Here is a 20,654-nt window from a genome sequence, read left to right on the forward strand (position 1 = left end):
AAGGATATCTCCCACGAATGTCAGTTTTGTCACCCCGAGCTGGCATTTCTCTCTATTCAGCTTCAGGTTTGTTTTCCTTGTTGCTTCCAGCACTTTTTTCAGTCTCTCGTCATGCTCAGTTCTCGTGGTTCCCCACACTATGATGTCATCCATTGATGTATCAACTCCCTTCAGGTGCTCATAGATCATATGAATAGTTTTGTGATACACTTCAGGAGCTGAGGCAATGCCAAATGGTACCCTTAGGAATCTGTATCTGCCAAATGGACTGTTGAATGTGCACAGTCTTGAACTTGCCTCGTCCAGTTTCATCTGCCAAAATCCTGATGATGCATCTAACTTGCTGAAATACTTTGCATTTGCAAACTGTGACATGATTTCCTCACGTGTAGGAAGCTTGAAGTGCTCTCTCTTTATTGCTCTGTTTAGATCTCTTGGATCCAGGCAAATTCTGAGCTTTCCATTCTTTTTGTCCACAACGACGAGGGAACTCACCCACTCAGTTGGCTCATCTATCTTCTGAATCACGTTCAGGCTTTCCATCCTGTCCAACTCTGCCTTCAGTTGCTTTTGAAGAGCAAACGGAACTTTTCTGCATGGATGTATGACCGTTGGCATACTTTTATCTACTCTGATCGTGTGTTCTCCTGGAAGGCAGCCTAGACCCTTAAATAGGTCGTTGTACTCTTTCATGAGTTCATCATAGACTGTCTCTCCTTCGCTTTCCACAACGAGGACTCTCTTTACCAGGTTCAGTCTCTCACAGGCTATTAAACCTAGTATGGCTTGCACATCCTTTGGCACCACGATTAATGCTAGCGTGTGCTCTCTGTCCTTGTGTGTCACTTTGACAATGCATCTTCCTTTCACTGGTATATCAGTACCTGAGTATCCTGTCACTTTCACTTTGATTCCATGTATCTTTGGTCTGGGTCTAATTTTCTTAAAATCAGTCTCTGATATCACGTTAACTTGTGCTCCAGTATCCAATTTAAATGGAATGTGTATGTCATTCACTTTTAGTGTCAACATCCAGTCTCTTTTTTCTTTTTTGTTTTCAGACACAACATCCACATAGAACTCCTCTATCCCGCTTTCATCTACTGCATGGCCTAGAAATTCGGTTGTGGGTTCGCCAGGGCTTTAGCGCCGGAAATTTAGCGCCGGCGCTAAGTCCCCCTGCGCGCGCCAAAAATTCAATAGCGCCGCGCCCAAACGGCTGCCGGCGCTACTAGAGGGTGTCAGCGCCTCGAAATGGGCGCTGAGTGCCGCATTGCGGCGCAATTCCGGCGCTGCGGCACCCGATGCGGTGCGGCAGGCTGGGGAAGTGCAGGCCTCCTCCTTCAGTTAAGGAGGAGCTGCCTGCACCCACCCGCTGGCCGTTCAAATGTTCAGAAAAATGAGCCCGGCACCTCGGACAAGTGCCGGGCTTGCAGGCCAGATGCATCTGTTCCGCGGGGGGGGGGGTGGAGGAGTCCGGGGAGGGAGGTGCGGGCAGGCGGCCGGCGGGAAAGCGGCCGGCCGCCGCGCGACCTTAATGCGCCGGCGCTAACTCCTGCAAGACTCGGTTGCCAAAGTCTTAGTTGCGGCTGCCACGGGCGAGGCGGTCGCAACTCAATTTCAGCGCTGGGGCCCGTCACCACGGCAACCGGGACGCTGCGCACACCGATGACGTCATCGGTGCCGGCGCAGCGCAACCGGTGTAACGCCGACGGAAGGGCCCCACTGAATTTGCCAACTGGCCATAACTCCGGCGCTAGGCCCTCCAGCGCCCCAAATGGGGCGCTAAGCCTACTGAATTTCTAGGCCCATGGACCTTGCTTTGTTGCGCTTGGTTCTTACAGCAACGGGCATAATGGTTGTTTTTGTTGCAACTATTGCATGTTTTACCATATGCTGGACACTTTTTTGGTGTATGCTGTGTACCGCATCGACTACATGACTTTCGATTGCCCCTTTCATTTTTGTTCGCTGGCCACGCCTCTTTTTTCACATTGGCGCTCTTTTTGTTAAACGGCTTGTGTCCGTTCTTTCTCACTGCATCCACGTTGCAGCTACTGTCACTGAACAGCTCCTTTGCCTGCGACTTCACCATCTCTGTAGCCCTACACAGTGCTATGGCTTTTCCCAGGTCTAGATCTTGCTCTCTTAGCAGTCTTTCCCTTCGACCATTATCTGGAATACCACACACCAGTCTGTCTTTTATCAGTGAGTCTGTCAGTCCCCCAAATTCACACGTTTTGCTTCTGTTTCTCAGTTCAGTCACATACTGATCAATAGTCTCTCCCGTTTTCTGTACACATGTGAAAAATCTGTGCCTCTCAAACGTCACGTTACGTTTAGGTATGCAGTAGGCCTCAAACTGTTCCACTATTTTATCCAGCTTCATTTTGTCTCCATCAGCAGCGAATGTGAAGTTATTATACACCTCCAGCGCTTCATCACCCACGACATGTAAGAACACTGACGCTTTCATTTTATCACTTTTCTCGTCAGCTCCGATTGCTGCTAAATACAACTCCAAACGTTGTTTGAATCTCCTCCAATTTTCAGCCACATTACCTGTCAACTGAAGCTTCGCCGGTGGGTGTAATCCTACCATTTTTTCACGTCGTTAGCTATTCTCCAATGGTAAGTAACGATGTTCTCTTTTGGCTTGCTAATATGTGGAGAGCTGATTTAACTTCAGATTTTTCCTCTTCATCTCTTTCAATCACTTCTTCTGACACCATGTATTGATTTCTATGTGGGTTCAATGACGACACATTGATGAAAGAGAATGTCTTTTAATCTAAAGTATGTTCAACTCAGTTAACAGCATTACAGGAGACACCATCTTAGAGATCCATCTAAAACGAAACTAAAACTAAACTGTCTCTCTCACATGCCCTCTGCTGGTAAGGCATAAATAATCAAACAGGCAAATATGCTGGTAAGGCATAATAATCAAACAGGCAAATACCATCACTATTTGCTGATATCATTACAGATGCAATACTCCAGTTGTGGTCTAACCAGCACTTTATAAAGGTTCAGCATAACTGGATCAGGGGAGTTCTCCCCAGTGTCCTGGGCCAATATTTATCCCTCAACCAACACAAACAGTACGCTGCAAAAATACCTCATTGGCCTGTAATGCACTTGGGGCTAGCCTGAGGTCGTGAACGACACTATATAAAATGCAAGTCTTTTCCTTTCCTTTCCTCCTCTGACATCCACTTTCCAGCATAAGTCACTGGAGACTGATCTGGAGTAGGACCCTAGCGGTTTGATAATCTCCTTCCATAGTCCATGGCGTTGAGGTCAATCTCACTAACCTTGTCATTGCCCAGATGAGGACCAGGCTTTAATCTGCCACTTTCCTGGTCTCTATGGCAGTCTTTATTCTTTCTTCTCTGGACCTCAGCTCGTTTATGGTATCCCTCCAATGTGATTAGATGACGTCTACGAAGATGTTATATCTATTTCAGGGTTGGAGTCCCTCGACTAACTTCAACCCCGGTGCTCTGTGGGTAAACTTACTGCGGTCCAATTTAATAACAACTTGAGCCACTTGGGGAGCTAGTCAGTAAAGCCCCACAAGACCAGGAAGGTCCCAGATTTAATCCCTGGGATGCCCTAAATTAGCTGATCTCGCGCAGACTGCTTCAGTCCGCTCAGCCTAAGGTCGGGGTAGGGGGGGGAAGGAAATCAGCCATCGTTCTTGTTCCTAATTGCTCTCCGGTTACTCTTGTTGGAAAGTACATAGGAAACTCTCTGTTAACCGGCAAAATTCAGGAGTAGGTTCTGGTAAGTTTTACTTCATATTAGTGGCAGTTCCTGGATCTGTGGCTGTGTAACTGGGGTTCGTGCACTTGTTGCTAAGCAACAGGGACGCTTGGTCTGTGGCCTGAGTTCCTGCACCTGTTGCTAAGCAACAGGGAAGCCTGGATTTGTTGCTGTTTTCGGAGCTCTCATACCTTTTAAAACTATACCTCTCTGTAATCCGGACTTTTTGATAAACTGGCACCACGCCGGTCCTGTTGGTGCCGGATAATAAAGAGTTTCCTGTATGTCTGGTGAAGACGGGATTGGTCCCGTGAATGCCCTTGCAGTAGAATAGCTTCCTTGCGCTCACCGTCGAAACGTTTAACCTGAAGAGTATGTGTGAGGTGTTGGAGGAAGGGTGGCTCAGTGGGGTAGCACTCTTGCCTCCGAGTCAGAAGGTCATGGGTTTAAGTCCCACTCCAGAGACTTGAGCAGAAAAATCTAGGCTAACACTTCTCCAGTGCAGTGCTGAGGGAGTGCTGCACTGTCGGAGGTGCTGTCTTTTGGATGAGATGTTTAAACCGAGGCCCCGTCTGCTCTCTCAGGTGAATGTAAAAGATCCCATGGCACTATTTCAAGGAAGAGCAGGGGAGGTATCCCTGATGTCCAGGCCAACAACCAACATCACTTAAAAATAAAATTATCCGGTCATTCTCACATTGCTGTTTGTGGGAGTGACTGCACTTCAAACAGTACTTCATTGGCTGTAAAGTGCTTTGGGGCGCCCTGGGGTTGTGGAAGGTGTTCTATAAATGCAAGTTTTTTTTTTAAACCATCCAAGTATGAGCCAGCCCCTCTGGGAAAGTGTTTGTTTTGATTTGGAATAACTTGGAAGTTAAATGGGCAAAGCATTAGCTGTAAACTGAGAAATTCTTGCTTTCCACCGCAGGCTGTTTCCTGTTCTTCCCGGGAATGGGCGAGTCACCCAAGTGGACATGATTGTCGGAGGGTACTTCATCCCAAGCGGAGTGAGCTGAACATTTATTTTGATGAACTACATTTAGTAATGGTATGGTAGCATAGTGTTATGTTACTGGACTAGTTTTCTAGCAGGCCTGGACTGGTGATCTGTGAGACATGAGTTCAAATCCCACCACAGCAACTGGGGAATTTAAATTCTACTATTAAATCTGGAATAAAAAGCTAGTATCAGTAATGGTTACCATGAAACTACCAGGTTGTCGTAAAAGCCCATCTGGTTCACTAATGTTCTTTAGGGAAGGAAATCTGCCGTCCTTACTCGGTCTGGCCTATATGTGACTCCAGACCCACAACAATGTGGTTGACTCTTAACCGCCCCTCTGAAATGTAGCGGTTTGGTACACTCATTTGGAGAACCTTCACCACACGGACTGCAGCGGTTGAAGAAGGCGGCTCACCACCACCTTCTCGAGGGCAGTTAGTGATGGGCAATAAATGCCGGCCTTGCCAGCGACGCCCACATCCCGTGAACAAATAAAAAAAAACACAGCTGATAAACTTTGTACTGTGGACTTTAATAACTTTAAAAAAAAATTAATCTCTGACATGAATCTTGTCATTCATGTGGAACTGACTTCTGAAATGATACTGGGCGGCCTGCTGGTGGCGCTGTCCAGGGAGAGTATAAATACTCGGGCATGGGCCCAGCTTGCTCAGGACATTCTTTAACAGGAACTAGTGAAGGACACAACTAGATCTCCATGTTGAAAAACAGTTGATTAAAGCCGTGTTTAATACTCAGACCAAGTGCCTAGTAGTTTTCGTACGTCAATCTCCATCGGTGTGAAGAATGTGTATGTACGTAACAACAATATTTATAGAATCATTGAACCTTAAAGCACAGAAGGAGGCCATTTGGCCCGTCGGGCTGAGTCCCACATCCCTGCTTTTTGTCGGTAATCCTGTAAGCTCCTCATCCTCCAGTACCCGTCAACCTCCCTTTTAATATTATTGATGGAATCAACTTCCACCAATTTTCGGGTTGAGCGTTCCAGATCCCGACAGCACTGAGTGGAAAAAAAATTCTCTATCTCCCCTCTAGATCTTTTGCCAATGATTTTAAATCTATGACTTCTGGTTATTCAGCAGGTCAGGCAGCATCTGTGGAGAGAGAAACAGAGTTAACGTTTCAGGTCAATGACCCTTCGTCAGAACTGAGAAAAAGTTGGAGATGGAACAGGTTTTTAAGCAAGTGCAGGGGTGGGGAAGGGGAGGAAAGAACAAAAGGGAAGGTCAGTGATAGGATGGAAGGCAGGAGAGATTAAAAGACAAAAGGGATGATGGTGCAAGGCAAAAGGAGATGGTACTGGGACAAGTTAAGAAACAAAAGATGAGTCTAGATGAAGTGTAAATGGCAATGGCAGAATCATCAACAGCTGCCATGTGAGAGAGGGAAAAAAAATGATAGGGGCAGAGGTTATGGTCTGAAATTGTTGAACTCAATGTTGAGTCCAGAAGGCTGTAAAGTACCTAGTCGGAAGATGAGGTGCTGTTCCTCGAGCTTACGTTGAGCTTCATTGGAACAGTGTAAGAGGCCAACGAGCGAGAGGTCAGAGTGGGAGTGGAGCGGAGAATAAAGTGACAGGCGACCGGAAGCTCGGGGTCACCCTTACGGACTGAACGGAGGTGTTTCCAGCATTTTTCTGTTTCTATTTCAGATTTCCAGCATCCACAGTATTTTGCTATTGTACTTCTGGTTATTGACCCACTCGCCAGAGGGAATCGTTTTTCTCTACCTATTCTATCAAAAGCTCTCACCATCTTGAAAACCTCTATTAGGTCACCTCTTAACCTTCTCTGACCTGGAAACACTCAGCAGGTCAGGCAGCGTCCGTGGAGAGAGAAACAGAGTTCACGTTTCAGGTCGATGACCCTTCGTCAGAACTGGAAAAATTTAGAGAAGTAACAGGTTTTTAAGCAAGTGTAGGGACAGGGAAAGGGGGGAGGGGGGAAAAGAACAAAAGGGAAGGTCTGTGATCGGATGGAAGGCAGGAGAGATTAAAAGACAAAAAGGGATGATGGTGCACGGCAAAAGGAGATGGTACTGGGACAAATTAAGAAACAAAAGATGACCACTTTAATGTAGTAAAACATCCCAAGGCGCTTCACAGGAGTGTTATAAGACAAAAAAATTTGACACCGAGTCACATAAGGAGAAATTAGGGCAGGTGACCAAAAGCTTGGTCAAAGAGGTAGGTTTTAAGGAGCGTCTTAAAGGAGGAAAGAGAGGGAGAGACGTGGAGAGGTTTAGGCAGGGAATTCCAGAGCTTGGGGCCCAGGCAACAGAAGGCACGGCCACCAACGGTTGAGTGATTATAATCAGAGATGCTCAAGAGGGCAGAATTAGAGGAGCGCAGAGATCTCCGGGGGTGGGGGGTGGTTTGTGGGGCTGAAGGAGATTACAGAGATAGGGAGGGGCGAGGCCGGGCGTTGGGCTGAAGATTGTCGGACAGGAGGAATGGTGGAAATGGAATGGCGGCGCGCACAGACGCAGCGGCTTTGCTCCTCCCAGGACGGTGCTATTTACGTTTAATGTTAATGTTATTTGTACTGGACTCATGGGAGCTTGCAAGATCACATTTCGTTGTTCATGTACTTGTGCATTGTACAATGACAATAAAGTTGAATTATTATTATTATTATTTGAAAACAAGGATGAGAATTTTGAAATCGAGGCGCTCCTTAACCGGGAGCCAATGTAGGTCAGCGAGCACAGGGGTGATGGGTGAACGGGACTTGGTGCGAGTTAGGACATGGGCAGCCGAGTTTTGGATGACCTCAAGTTTACGTAGGGTGGAATGTGGGAGGCCAGCCAGGAGTGTGTTGGAATAGTCAAGTCTCGAGGTAACAAAGGCATGGATGAGGGTTTCAGCAGCAGAAGAGCTGAGGCAGGGGCGGAGACCGGCGATGTTATGGTGGTGGAAGTAGGCGGTCTTAGTTATGCTGCAGATATGTGGCCGGAAGCTCATTTCAGGGTCAAATATGACACCCAGGTTGCGAACAATGTGGTTCAGCCTCAAACAGATGTTAGGGAGAGGGATGGAGTCAATGGCTAGGGAACAGAGAAGTACTTGGATATGCACTTGAAGTGCCGTAACCTACAGGGCTACGGACCAAGAGCTGGAAAGTGGGATTAGGCTGGAGAGCTCTTTGTCGGCCGGCACGGACATGATGGGCCGAATGGCCTCCTTCTGTGCAGTAAATTTCTATGATTCCTCTTCCTTGCACTCTCCCTGATATTGACTCTTTACACCATCTCCTACTGCTAACACAATCTTTCCCAGCACCTCAAAACTCCTGTCTTCCCTCCGTCTTCTCTTCCTCTGGCAATCTACAGGCTTTGTGCTAACTCGCTACCTCTACTTGATTTCTTGTCTTCTCCTCCCCTATTCGAGTTTGGCATCCTGCACTAAACGAGCCTTCACCCTCTCATCCAGGTTTCTCACAAAAAAAACTGCACTGTCAACGAAGCCTTTGCCCTGATGGGGGCTGCGGACCTAATAATTCCTTCATTTTCTTGCCCCCCCTCCCTCCCCAGACTCAGCTTGCTCTCTGCCACTACACCACGTCACATGACAGCGAGGTTTTCGAAAGGCCCGGAGAGTTCCGACCGCACCGCTGGCTGAGGAAGACCGACACCGATAGAGTGGATAACTTCGGAGCGATCCCGTTTGGCTACGGGGTGCGGAGCTGCGTGGGACGGAGGATCGCGGAGCTGGAGATTCACCTGGCGCTCGTACAGGCAGGTCTTGCTGCTCATCGGGTGGGGGGGTCGGTCAGTTGGCTCTTCCGCCAGGATAGAATTTGTTGCTTTTACAGGAGAGAGTGGCTGATAGCACAGGCTGTTCAGCATTTTGAGGGAGTAGATTTCTTGGAGGACCCACAGTAGATTGAAGACCTTTAATGCATTGTAATGGGCTTGGATACATCAGTTTCCCCCCCCCCCTCCATCTGACAGGAAACACAACATGCTCTTGCGGTTGAGATGATAGCAGGCTATCTGGTACAGCGGCATAATGGTCACGGTATTAGACCAACAACCCAGAGGTTGAAAGTTCATAATCCCAGTAAAAACTGAATTCAATAGAATCGTACAGCACGGAAGGAGTCCATTCGGCCCATCGTGCCTGTGCCGGCTCTTTGAAAGAGCTCTCCAATTAGTCCCACTCCCCCCTGCTCTTTCCCCAGAGCCCTGCAAATTTTTTCCTTTTCAAGTATTTATCCAATTCCCTTTTGAAAATTACAATTGAATCTGCTCCCACCACCTTCTCAGGCAGCGCGTTCCAGATCATCATAACTCGCTGCGTAAAAGAAAATTCTCCTCATGTCCCCTCTGGTTCTTTTGCCAATGATTTTAAATCTGTGTGTCCTCTGGTTACCGACCCTCCTGCCACTGGAAACACTTTCTCCTCATTTACCCTCTCAAAACCCCTTCCTAATGCCAATCACCTCCTATTAAATCTCCCCATAACTTTCTAATCGGGTCAGTTGTGAGCTGGCACCAGGCAACGGTGACCAGTAAAGCATAAAAATCCACCTTCGAGCATCCTTCAGGGAATGGGAGTCAGCCACACTGCCCTCTGAAGTGGCCCAGCGAGCAATTCAGAAGTAACCCGTTCGCTCCTCAGGAATGCGGGTGTCCGCCTCGCCTCTGTTGGTAGCCCTCGAGTCAGACGGTTGTAGGCTCAAGTTGCATTTTGTACGGATTCTTTTGTACGGATGCTGCATCCATTTTTTTTTACATAAGACGTAGGAGCAGGAGTTGGTCATTTGGCCCCTCGAGCCTGCTCCGCCATTCAATGAGATCATGGCTGATCTGATCTTGGCCTCAACTCCACTTCCCGCCCACTCCCCATAACCCTTGACTCCCTTATCGTTCAAAAATCTGTCTATCTCCACCTTAAATATATTTCACGACCTCCGGACGTCCCAAAGCGCTTTGCGGCCCAATGAAGTATTTTTATTCTTTGAGGTTGTGGCCACTGTTGCAATGACGCTGCTGAATTCAGCTGACCCTCGCTGTGGTTCAACAGGCAAGAGGTCCTAACTCGGATTGGAGTTGGGAAAGAGAAAGCTGCAAATCTGACATTCAAAAGAGAGGAAGGGGCTGTCCGGAGATGAGGGGGTTGTCTTATGAGGAAAGGTTGAGCAGGTTGGGCCTATACTCATTGGAGTTTAGCAGAATGAGAGGGGATCTTATTGAAACATATAAGATTCTGAGGGGTATCGACAGGGTAGATGCTGAGAGGATGTTTCCCCTCGTGGGGGAATCTAGAATTAGGGGGCATAGTTTCAGAATAAGGGGCCACCCATTTAAATTGGAGATGAGGAGGAATTTCTTCCCTGAGGGTCGTGAATCTTTGGAATTCTCTTCCCCAGAGAGCTGTGGAGGCTGGGTCATTGAATATATTTAAGGTGGAGATAGACAGGTGTTTGAACGATAAGGGAGTCAAGGGTTATGGGGAGCGGGCAGGGAAGTGGAGTTGAGGCCAAGATCAGATCAGCCATGATCTCATTGAATGGCGGAGCAGGCTCGAGGGGCCGAATGACCGACTCCTGCTCCTACGTCTTATGTAAAAAAAAATGGATGCAGCATCCGTACAAAAGAATGAGGAACAGCCTCATGAGGGGGTGGTGGACTCACGGAACTGTATTTCATGACTCCCTAAAGGTGGGGCGGGGGGGAAAGGAGGAGGGAAAAGCCCACACAAACCTGCACCAAGTCTCATTCACCCATCGCCCCCACCCCGTGCTCACTGACCTGCATTGGGTCCCGATCCACCAACTCCTCAGTTTAAAAAAAAATTCTCGTCCTCGTGTTCAAATCCCTCCGTGGCCTCGCCCCTTCCCTATCTCTGTGCAACCTCCCCTAGCCCTACAACCCTCCGTGATCGTTGCGCTCCACTAATTCTGGCCTCTTGCGCGTCCCCCCCCACTTCCTTCACCCCACCATTGGCGGCCATGCCTTCAGCTGCCTGGGCCCTAAGCTCTGGAATTCCCTCCCTAAACCTCTCCGCCTCTCTCCTCCTTTTAAGACACCCCTTAATACCTACCCCTTTGACCAAGTGTTTGGTCACCAGTCCTAATATCTCCTTGTGTGGCTCGGTGTCAAATTTTGTTTGATAATCTCTCCCGTGAAACGCCTCGGGATGTTTTAACTCCATCAAAGGCGCTGTATAAATGCAAGTTGTTGTTGCGGGCATTTACCCTGTATCCACTTGTACTGACCTTTTTAACTTCCGCTTTCTTCAGCTCCTGCAAGCGTTTGAGATACAGGTGGCCCCCAGCACTGGACATGTTCCTGCCAAAACCCACGGCCTGCTGGCTCCCGGGAAGCCTATCGACCTGAAATTTGTGGACAGGAAGTAATGTCACAGGAACGGGGGTGGGTGGCGAGGAGGGCCGAGGGCCTGTGTGGCATGAAGTGGACACCCGGGGAACCGGCTGAAACTGTTTTCAATATTTGTTGTGAATGGATTCGATTACGAGTACACGACGAGGCTTTCGAGGTAACGCAACCAGGTGCGACAGCGACAGGCTACGAGGAGTGACAAAAAAAGGCTTTTTATCCAACTCGATTTTAGAGGCACGTACAAGTTGGTGCGGAGAGCGTTCAACCCAATTTATATCTCCTTGTTTCCAGTTCAACGTTCAATCGATGCTAAAGGTCCTCGTCGTCCACTAAACTACCTGGGCCGAGAATATTTTTAACCATGTCCGGTCATAACTTTACATGCTGCCACTTCTCCAGCATTTTTCCCCTCCCCTTCTTTGAATGTACTTGTGACTGCTGGAGTTTGGGCTTAAAGGTGCTATCAGCCTTCCAGTATCTCCCCCTACATGTGAGATTATGTACTGTAGCGGCCTCAAACCTTTGGGGTGGGATGGGGGGGGTCAAAGTTCATGGGGTCAGTGGGGTGGGGTGGGGGTTAAAGTTCATGGGGTCAGTGGGGGGTCAAAGTTCGTGGGGTGGGATTGGGGGTCAAAGTTCGTTGGGGGGGTCCCTTCATTGAAATACCCAAGGTGGGTGCCCATGGGGAGGTTGTCTCTTGGTGGTGGGGAGGAGGTCCTGCCGGTCGGAGGACGCCTGGAACCCCCGCAGAGGCGGGAGCCGCCCCGTTCCTCATAAGAATTCTCTTCATTTTTATAAATTCTCGGGTTTGTGGGCGTCGCTGGCAAGGTCGGCATTCATCAGCCCATTCCCTAGTTGCCCTGAGGCAGTGGTGCTGGGCCTTCTTCCTGAGCCGTGAGGTGAAGGTGGAGAGTTCCAGAATTTTGACCCAGCGACGACAGAAGATTCCTTTTGAAGGGTCTATGCAGGGACCCCGAGTTCCACCATTTGACAGCTGGCTACGCCTCTCCTTTCCCTCTGTGCATTATATTCACCCATCATATTTCACTGCAGTCAACTCCTGAGGAAATTGCAGAAGTTGCGGGTTAATCTGGTCACGTGAAACTCGACCTGTTTTGAGATTTGCCCCTTTTTGTTTTGTTTTGGCTAGCCGGGTGTCTAGACACCTGCGGAAACCTATCGCCGTGCGTAAGTGTGTCCAAACCGAGAGTTTCCCGACACTGGGTGTAAACTTTCCTCGAGTGACTGTACCCCACTTGCCTTAATCCTTGGCTTGGGAACCCCCCCCCCCTCCACCCCAAGTGTACAAAGGGCTACGGCTAGGATTGCCCAATCTGATTGGACATATTCCTGGAGGTCTTATCACATGACCTTATGCCTCCACCCGGTCAAACAGGACTTCACCGCACGGACTGCAGTGGTTCAAGAAGGCAGCTCACCACCACCTGCTCAAGGGGCAATTAGGGATGGGCAATAAATGCCGGCCTTGCCAGCGACGCCCACATCCCAGGAACAAATATTTGGAAAAAACCCTCTCTGCCCATCGCCAATATTTTTATATCTAATAAGTGTCAAAGAAAATGGGGAGAAAAAAATCTTTATGCCTCTCTGATTTTTTTTCTCCCGGGTTTTGCTTGCAGCCGTGTCCCGGAACATTAATTTTTTAGTTCCTGGTGACTCCAGGGCAATCCTGGAGGTTGAGCAAGTCCCTAGGTGCTGCTGAAGTTTAATGAACTAAAACCAAGAGTTCTGATAAGCCGCCATCTCCTTGTCCGGTGAGGATCATCCTCCACATTGGGGATTATCGGTTGCAGGGTTCCCTGGAGCGGAGCAGGAAGATTTCCAGTTCCCAATGATGGGCCTACACCCCACTTACCTCCTCCCCGCTCTGCCCCCCACCGCCACCCTTGGACCCTTTACCGAGACCCCATCAGTGAGCTGGTTGGCCAATCCTTGGTAGCGTCCTGAGGTATTACAGACCTGCCAGACTGGGACACCAATCACAGGGCCTCTGGCCGAAGACTGATTCACTTCCAATATCTTATCTGCCGGTCAGTCATGTGATCCAGCCAATTTGACTCTTAAAGAGGAGTCTCCTACCTACCTACCTTCTCGCCATTCTTTACCCCTGCCTGTGGGCATAAACATTTAGTCAAGATGACCGAGGGCTCCACCCCTCTGAGTTTAGTGTGTTACTGCCAGCATGTCACTTGTTGCCATTTTGTACTGTATCTGGATGGACCGAATGTCCTCCCTCCTCTTGTGATCTCCAGATCCTTTCTGTTCCACTTCACGAAAGGGAAGTGGTTTTCTTGTTCAGAAGTGTTAGAGTAAATAAAGCAGCAACCGCTAGATGGCAGAAGAGCCCTTTTTGCAAGCTTGAAGTACAGTGGCACAAACGCCTCACAACATGAGACTACATGAACCGAGAAGAGGTCCACAGTCCATTTAGGTAAACGCAAACAAAAGTCAGAGCCGATATTGAACTTGCTGAGTTGATTGATTAAAATCTGCAGAAACAATATTGCATATTCAATGCCTTCTGGTTGCCATGGTAAATAAACATTCCGTGGGGATATAGGTCATTACTTTTTTTTGATAGATGGAAATCATTTCTCTTTCCAACTCCTCAAAAGCGCTCTACGTCAATTGTTGAGAAAATGCATCAATGCTTTTAGGCATTGTCTGTGGGTCACTGGGTAGCACTCTCGTCACTGATTTCATTGACTGTGAAAGCTTTGAACATAAGAAATAGGAGCAGGAGTCGGCCATTCAGCCCTCGAGCCTGCTCTGCCATTCAGTAAGATCATGGCCGAACTTCGACCTCAACTCCACCTTCCCGCCTGATCTCCATATCCCTCGATTCCTCTAGAGTCCAAAAATCTATTGATCTCGGCCTTGAATATACTCAGTGACTGAGCATCCACAGCCCTCTGGGGTAGAGAATTACAAAGATTCACAACTGAGTGAAGAAGTTCCTCCTCTTCTCAGTCCTAAGTGGCCGACCCCTTAGCCTGAGATTATGCCCCCTAGTTCTTGACTCCCCAGCCAGGGGAAACAACCTCTCAGCATCTAACCTGTCAATCTCCCTGAATGGCTATTTCAATCTTGTATATTTCAATGAGATCATCTCTCATTCTTCTAAGCTCCAGAGAGTATAGGCCCAATCTACTCAACCTCTCCTCATAGGACAACCCTCTCATCCCAGGAATCAATCTAGTGAACCTTTGTTGCACCGCCTCCAAGGCAAGTATATCCTTCCTTAGGTACGGAGACCAAAATTGTACATAGTACTCCAGGTCTCACAAAAGCAATGCGCATTTGCAGCAAGATCTTACTCTTGTACCCCTTTGGGATGTCCTGGGGATGTGAAAGGCGCTATATAAATTTACGTTATCTCTTTACATGTCAGCCATAGCTCAGTGGGTGGAACTCTCGCCTCCTGAGTCAGAAGGTTGTGGGTTCCAAGTCCCACTCCAGGGACTTGAGCACATAATCCAGTACTGAGGGAGTGCTGCACTGTCGGAGGTACCTTCTTCTGGATGAGATGTTAAGCCGAGGGCCCCATTTGCCCCCTCAAGTAGATGTAAAAGATCCCACAGCCACTATTTCAAAGAAGAGCAGGGGAGTTCTCTCCGGTGTCCTGGCCAATATTTATCGCCCAACCAACATCACTTTAAAAAAGATTATTTGGTCATTATTCAACCATTCACTGTGTTTATTAACAACTTAGATGATGGGATAGAGAGCTGTTGAGTCTGTGTTTTCAAATGTAGTTATGCTGAATAACTGGACACAGACTACAGAAATAATTAAACAGGTCTTTAGTGGTTGAGGGTCAGGGCTGAACTGGGATACACTTTGCTCCACAGGGTTTATATACCGGTGTGGTCACCACCGGTACTACAATGTACAGGAGCCATCAAAAAGTAGCCCATCACCTTAAGGTATCCTCTTAAGGTGGTACAGGTTACATACACTACAATTCCTCCCCTTTTAGCTTAACAGTGTACACCCCAATTTAAACATTACATGGATAACATATATACAACTTTCACACAAAACTGTTCAAAGATTCAGTCTCTGAGGAGGCCTCCTGATCTGGGCCGGATAACGCCTTTCAGGGGTCTCTGGTTCTCGTTGCTGGGGTGACTCATCCATTTGATCTCCTATGGATTGAACATCATCATGTACGTTCGAGTCTGAGGTAGATGCTACAGGCTCAATAACTTCTTCAACTGGTGTCTCTGCCGTAGACATGGGGTCGACCCTTGTTCTCGATTCCACAAGTTGGTCAGCATGATGTCGTATTACGTTCTCTCCAACGTCTACCGTGTACATCAAGGGTCCTTGTCGGGCACGAATTGTTCCGGATTGCCATTTATCATTCCTATGGTCCCTGGCCAACACTGGTTGTCCTATTTCGAAACTCCGAGTGGCCTTGTTATTTACGTGCTGGAATTGCTTGTTTTCGACTTCCCTACGCACATTGGGTTTTAACAAATCCAACCGGGACCGCAACCTCCTGTTATAGAACATTATGACAGGGCTTTGATTTGTCACTGCATGCGTGACGTTTCGATATGCCATCAGGAAATTGTCCACCTTGTGTTGTAGTGGAATATGGTCTTCGCTCATGGCCTTTATCGCCTTTTTGAACGTTTGTACAAATCTCTCGGCCAACCCATTTGTAGCCGGATGATATGGGGCAGATGTATAGTGTTTCACCCCATTCTTTTTCATGAATTTCTGGAATTCTGACACGAGCTGTGGTCCGTTGTCTGAACATATTTGTTCCGGCAACCCATTCCTTGCAAATATGATTCTTAGAACTGCGATCGTCTTCTCCGAGGTAGTGGTCGACATCTTAATCACTTCTGGCCATTTAGAATGTGCGTCTACTGCTATCAAAAACATGGAATCCATGAATGGACCTGCAAAGTCGATATGCACACGTTGCCATGGGGTTGAAGGCCATTCCCACGGATGCAGCGGTGCAATTGGAGGTGCGTTTTGAACTTTTTGGCACCGAGCAACTTTTAGTCTAGAACTAGGGGGCATAATCTTAAAATAAGGGGCTGCTCATTCAAAACTGAGATGAGGAGAAACTTCTTCACTCAGAGGGTGGTAGGTTTGTGGAATTTGCTGCCCCAGAAAGCTGTGGAAGCTACATCATTAAATAAATTTAAAACAGAAATAGATAGTGTGGTAAACCACTGTTTGTATTCCTGTTTGTCCTGTTTGTATTCCACTGTGTACATGCCTGGACATGCCTCGGCTGACTCCTCCCACAGGTCCTAGTATAAAGGTGACTGCTCCCCAGCCCTTGTATCCTGGACCGGTCGACCACTCGAGGCAGACCTCCATTCTGTTGTTAATAAAAGCCTTTAGTTACTCTTCTAACTCTCAGTCTTTTATGAGTAATTGATAGCGCATCAGATAGTTTCCTAGAAGTAAAGGGAATTAAGGGTTACGGGGAGCGGGCAGGAAATTGGACATGAGTCTGGGTTCGGAATGGTCATGGCCCTGTGGGTAGTGGAGCGCCCCAGGGGCCGTGTAGCCTTGTTCTGCTCCTACTGTGTTCTAATTCTGTTAGATTTCAGGAGATGGTTTTATTCCTGTTCCTGGCTGGGGTGGAGATCGCCTTTACAGAAGGTAAGTACTGTAGAAAATATAGGGACAGAGTGATCTCCTGGAAGAATTTCGATCGCCTAGATGGGTCGGAGAGGAATTTCCCAGATTTTTTTCTCCCAAATTGGCCATTGGGTCTTTATCTGGTTTTTCGCCTCTCCCGGGAGATCACATGGGTTCGGGTGGATGCAGAGTGATAGAAGATTTGAGGTTAGGATCAGATCAGCCATGATCTTATTGAATGGTGGAGCAGGCTCGAGGGGCCGATTGGCCTACTCCTGCTCCTATTTCTTATGTTCTTATGTTCTTATCCTCTATTTGTCGATACCTGGCCACCACACATAAGCCCTAGCAAGGCTTTTCATCTTGACTCCCCCCAGATGACCTTCATGCAATTCCTTCAGAACTCTCTCCCTTAATTTAGGAGGAATAATCACCCTTGTTCCATACATCAATGTTCCTTGACATACGGACAGCTGTTCTCGTCTGGCTGAGAATGCTGGTAACAGTAGGTCGCCATGTGCTGGCCATCCCTTCACTGTCAAGTCGTAGACCCGAGACAGTGTCTGGTCGTTTCGGGTCTCTCTCTCAATACCCGCATTGGTGACTGGTAAGCATTCGATGATGGTCGAGTGAAATATCTCGACAGGGTCAACTGCCGGTGCCTCTTGCGCTGTAGGTAGTGGCAGGCGCGACAGCCCATCAGCATTACCATGTTGCTTTGTACCTTTGAATTCGATATCATATTGATGTGCCCCTAGGAAAAGGGACCATCTCTGAAGCCTCTGCGCCGTCATTACTGGAACACCCTTCTTAGGGTTAAAAATGGAAACCAACGGCTGGTGATCTGTCAGCAGCGTAAACTTTTGGCCTTGCAGGTAATGGTTAAATTTCTTAACTCCCCGCACGAGGCTGAGAGCCTCCCTATCTATCTGAGCATAGTTGCGCTCTGCGGAGGTCAATGATCTGGATGCGAACGCGACTGGCCTTTCCAAGCCATTTGGAAATTTATGTGAGAGCACTGCCCCAATACCATATGGAGAAGTATCACAAGCTAAGCGAATAGGTAGCGTTGGGTTAAAGTGAGCCAACACTTCCTTAGAGGTGATCAGTGCCTTGCTTTTTTGAAAAGCCCGCTTACAATCATCGCTCCACTTCCATGGTATTCCCATTTGCAAAAGAGTGTTCAGCGGGTGTAACACCGTGGATAAATTTGGAAGAAACTTGTGGTAATAGTTAACCAACCCAAGGAACGACCTCAACTGGGATACATTTTCCAGAGCAGGAGCTTTCACAACAGCTTCGATCTTGTCAGGTGACTTATGGAGCCCCTCCTGGTCAATGACGTGGCCGCAGTACGAGATTCGCTTTTGAAAGAACTCACATTTCTGGCGATTAACTCTGAGCCCATATTCTTTCAATCTGGTGATCCTTATCATCATCTCCTGTAATCAGGATGTCGTCCAGGTAGCATTGTGTGCCTGGAATTCCCTGCAATACCTGCTCCATGGCCCTTTGCCAAATCGCTGGAGCCGATGCCACTCCAAAAACCAGTCTATTATACCGATATAAGCCCTTATGTGTGTTGATCGTGAGATACTGGCGTGACGCTTCATCAACTTCCATCTGTAGGTAAGCCTGCGCCAGGTCTATCTTGGTGAAGTGTTTCCCGCCAGACAGCAAAGCAAAGATATCTTCAATCCACGGAAGCGGATATTGCACCGTGTGAAGAACCGGATTAACAGTGATCTTGAAATCGCCACAGATGCGAACTTTCCCAGGTTCCCCCAGCTTGTTGCTCAACGAATGCTTCATGACAGGAACAATGGGTGTGGCCCATTCGCTCCAGTCCACCTTTGACAGTACTCCTGAACGTTCTAGCCCTTCCAGCTCTGCTTCCACAGCAGGTCGTATCGCATAAAGTACCGGTCTGGCTTTGAAAAATTTTGGGTTTGCATGTTCTTCAACCTTGATGTTTGCCGTAATTCCTTTCAGTGTTCCCAGTCCCTGTTGGAACACCTCCTTAGCATCGTCCAATATTTTGGACAGTCGTTTAGGTTTGACGTCGTCCTCTTTACAGGAATCTACAGTCAGTGCTTGTATGGAATGCCAGTCCACATTTATTCTCCGGATCCATTCCCATCCCAGTAGTGGCGGACCTCCATCAGGTAACACATACAAGTCCATTTCCTGACTTTCTTTACCATTGTAGACCACATTTACTTTTATCTTTCTGATGGGGTATACTATTTGCCCCGTGTATGTTTTCAATACAATCTCCGTATCCCTCGGGAATGTGCGAGAATAACCTTTTGTAATCTTGCTTATTCATGACCGTCAATGCCGATCCAGTGTCCAATTCCATCTTCACTTGGACTCCTGCTATCCGAAGCATGACCCAGATAGTTTGGTGGTCTGCTGCGTTACCCACATTATGTATTTTTAGACAACCCAGTTCCTTACTGCTGGAGTCTGAATCCATCTTCTGTTCATCCGAACTGTTCTCTGTCACCTTGTGTACATTTTTGTACTTCTCCTGTGGCGACTATTTGCTGCTGGTCTTCTTTCCTGACCGGCATACTCTCGCTATGTGACCAAGTTTGCCACATTGCCTGCATTCTTTATCTTTGAACCAGCACTGGTTCTGGTCATGCGTTGTCCTTCCGCAACGATAGCACTTTACTGCGCCCAATGCCATTTCATTGGTGCTGAATTCCAATGGTCTTTGCTGTATCTCTGCAGCGCCTCGTGCTACTGCCTCGTGCGATGCTGCAATGCTGAAAGCTTTGTCCAGCGTAAGATCCTTTTCCTCTAGCAGTCGCTTCTGGGTACCTTCCCTTAGGAGCCCACACACAAACTTATTTCTCAGTGCGTCTGCTAGTCCTGTACCGAACTGACAGTACTTTGATAACTTGCGCAGTTCGGTTAAGAATTCAGCGTTGCTTTCTTCTTTAAGTTGAATTCTTTTGTAGAATTTAAATCGTTCCGCTATCAGCAGCAGCGTGGGGTTTAAATGCTCTTGCAGGATAGTAACAATATCCGCGAAACTCTTTCCTACCGGTTTATCTGGTGTTACAAGGTTCCTTAATAACCCGTACGTCTTCGCACCCATCGAGTTTAATAGGGTTAGTGCTTTCTTATCCTCCGGTACCTCATTCGTTGTACAGTAAACTTCGATGCGTTCCACATAAGTGGCCCAATCTTCCACATCGCTATCAAAAGCCGTGATGTTACCCGTTTTTGGCATCCTTGTTGAGTTTCCTTTCCTTCGGATATGATGATTATTTTATTTTTATTTTTTTTAAATGGCGGCTTCCCGCGCTTGGCGGCTTTTCCCGCGCTTGTCTTCTTCCCGCGCCGACTCAAAATGGTGATTACCGTGCTGTTGCCGTTCTCGCCTCCCAGTGGTCCTTTATTTTCCCTGATGCTGCTGCTCTTGTTCCCCGCCGCTCCCGTGGTCCTTGTGGACATAAACGCCTTTCTGGCTGCTGCGCGTCTCTGCCCCGATTGCCCCTGACACCGGCTGCGGTCGTGTTCTCCGCCTTTTTCGTCGTTTCCCTCCCCTTCTCTTACTGACAACTCGGCCGACCTCCCCCCCCCCCCCCCCCGTGCCGCTCGATCGGGCTTACCCGCCGCTGTCATCGAAGGGATGTTCACTGATGTTAGACTTCGTGGCCAGAAACCAACCCGGGTTCCCGATGGCCTCCCGTGCTATGCAGTGCCCAGCAGGATGTTGAGGGTGGATGTCCTTGTTCGATGCCCGTCTCAGAGTCGAAGCTTCCTTTGATGCAACTGCCGCTAGGTAAGATCAGACTCGTCGCCACTGTTGAGTCTGTGTTTTCAAATGTAGTTATGCTGAATAACTGGACACAGACTACAGAAA

At 48.1% G+C, this 20,654-nt stretch overlaps 1 protein-coding gene across 1 annotated transcript in view; it reads left to right on the forward strand.

Annotated features, from left to right (window-relative positions):
- cyp27c1 (cytochrome P450, family 27, subfamily C, polypeptide 1) overlaps positions 1-11,657 on the forward strand; it is a 52,371-nt gene extending 40,714 nt beyond the window's left edge. Inside the window, exons 7-9 of the mRNA XM_085986814.1 lie at positions 4,697-4,775; positions 8,327-8,530; positions 11,041-11,657. Of these exons, the coding sequence (XP_085842940.1) occupies positions 4,697-4,775; positions 8,327-8,530; positions 11,041-11,157 (400 nt within the window). The 3' untranslated portion in view covers positions 11,158-11,657. The remainder of the gene's footprint in view (positions 1-4,696; positions 4,776-8,326; positions 8,531-11,040) is intronic.
- Positions 11,658-20,654: the final 8,997 nt, after the last annotated feature.

Source organism: Somniosus microcephalus, chromosome 4 (assembly GCF_052327205.1).
Source record: "Somniosus microcephalus isolate GS21.2 chromosome 4, FLI_Smic_1.0, whole genome shotgun sequence".
In the NCBI taxonomy this organism is placed as follows: domain Eukaryota; kingdom Metazoa; phylum Chordata; class Chondrichthyes; order Squaliformes; family Somniosidae; genus Somniosus; species Somniosus microcephalus.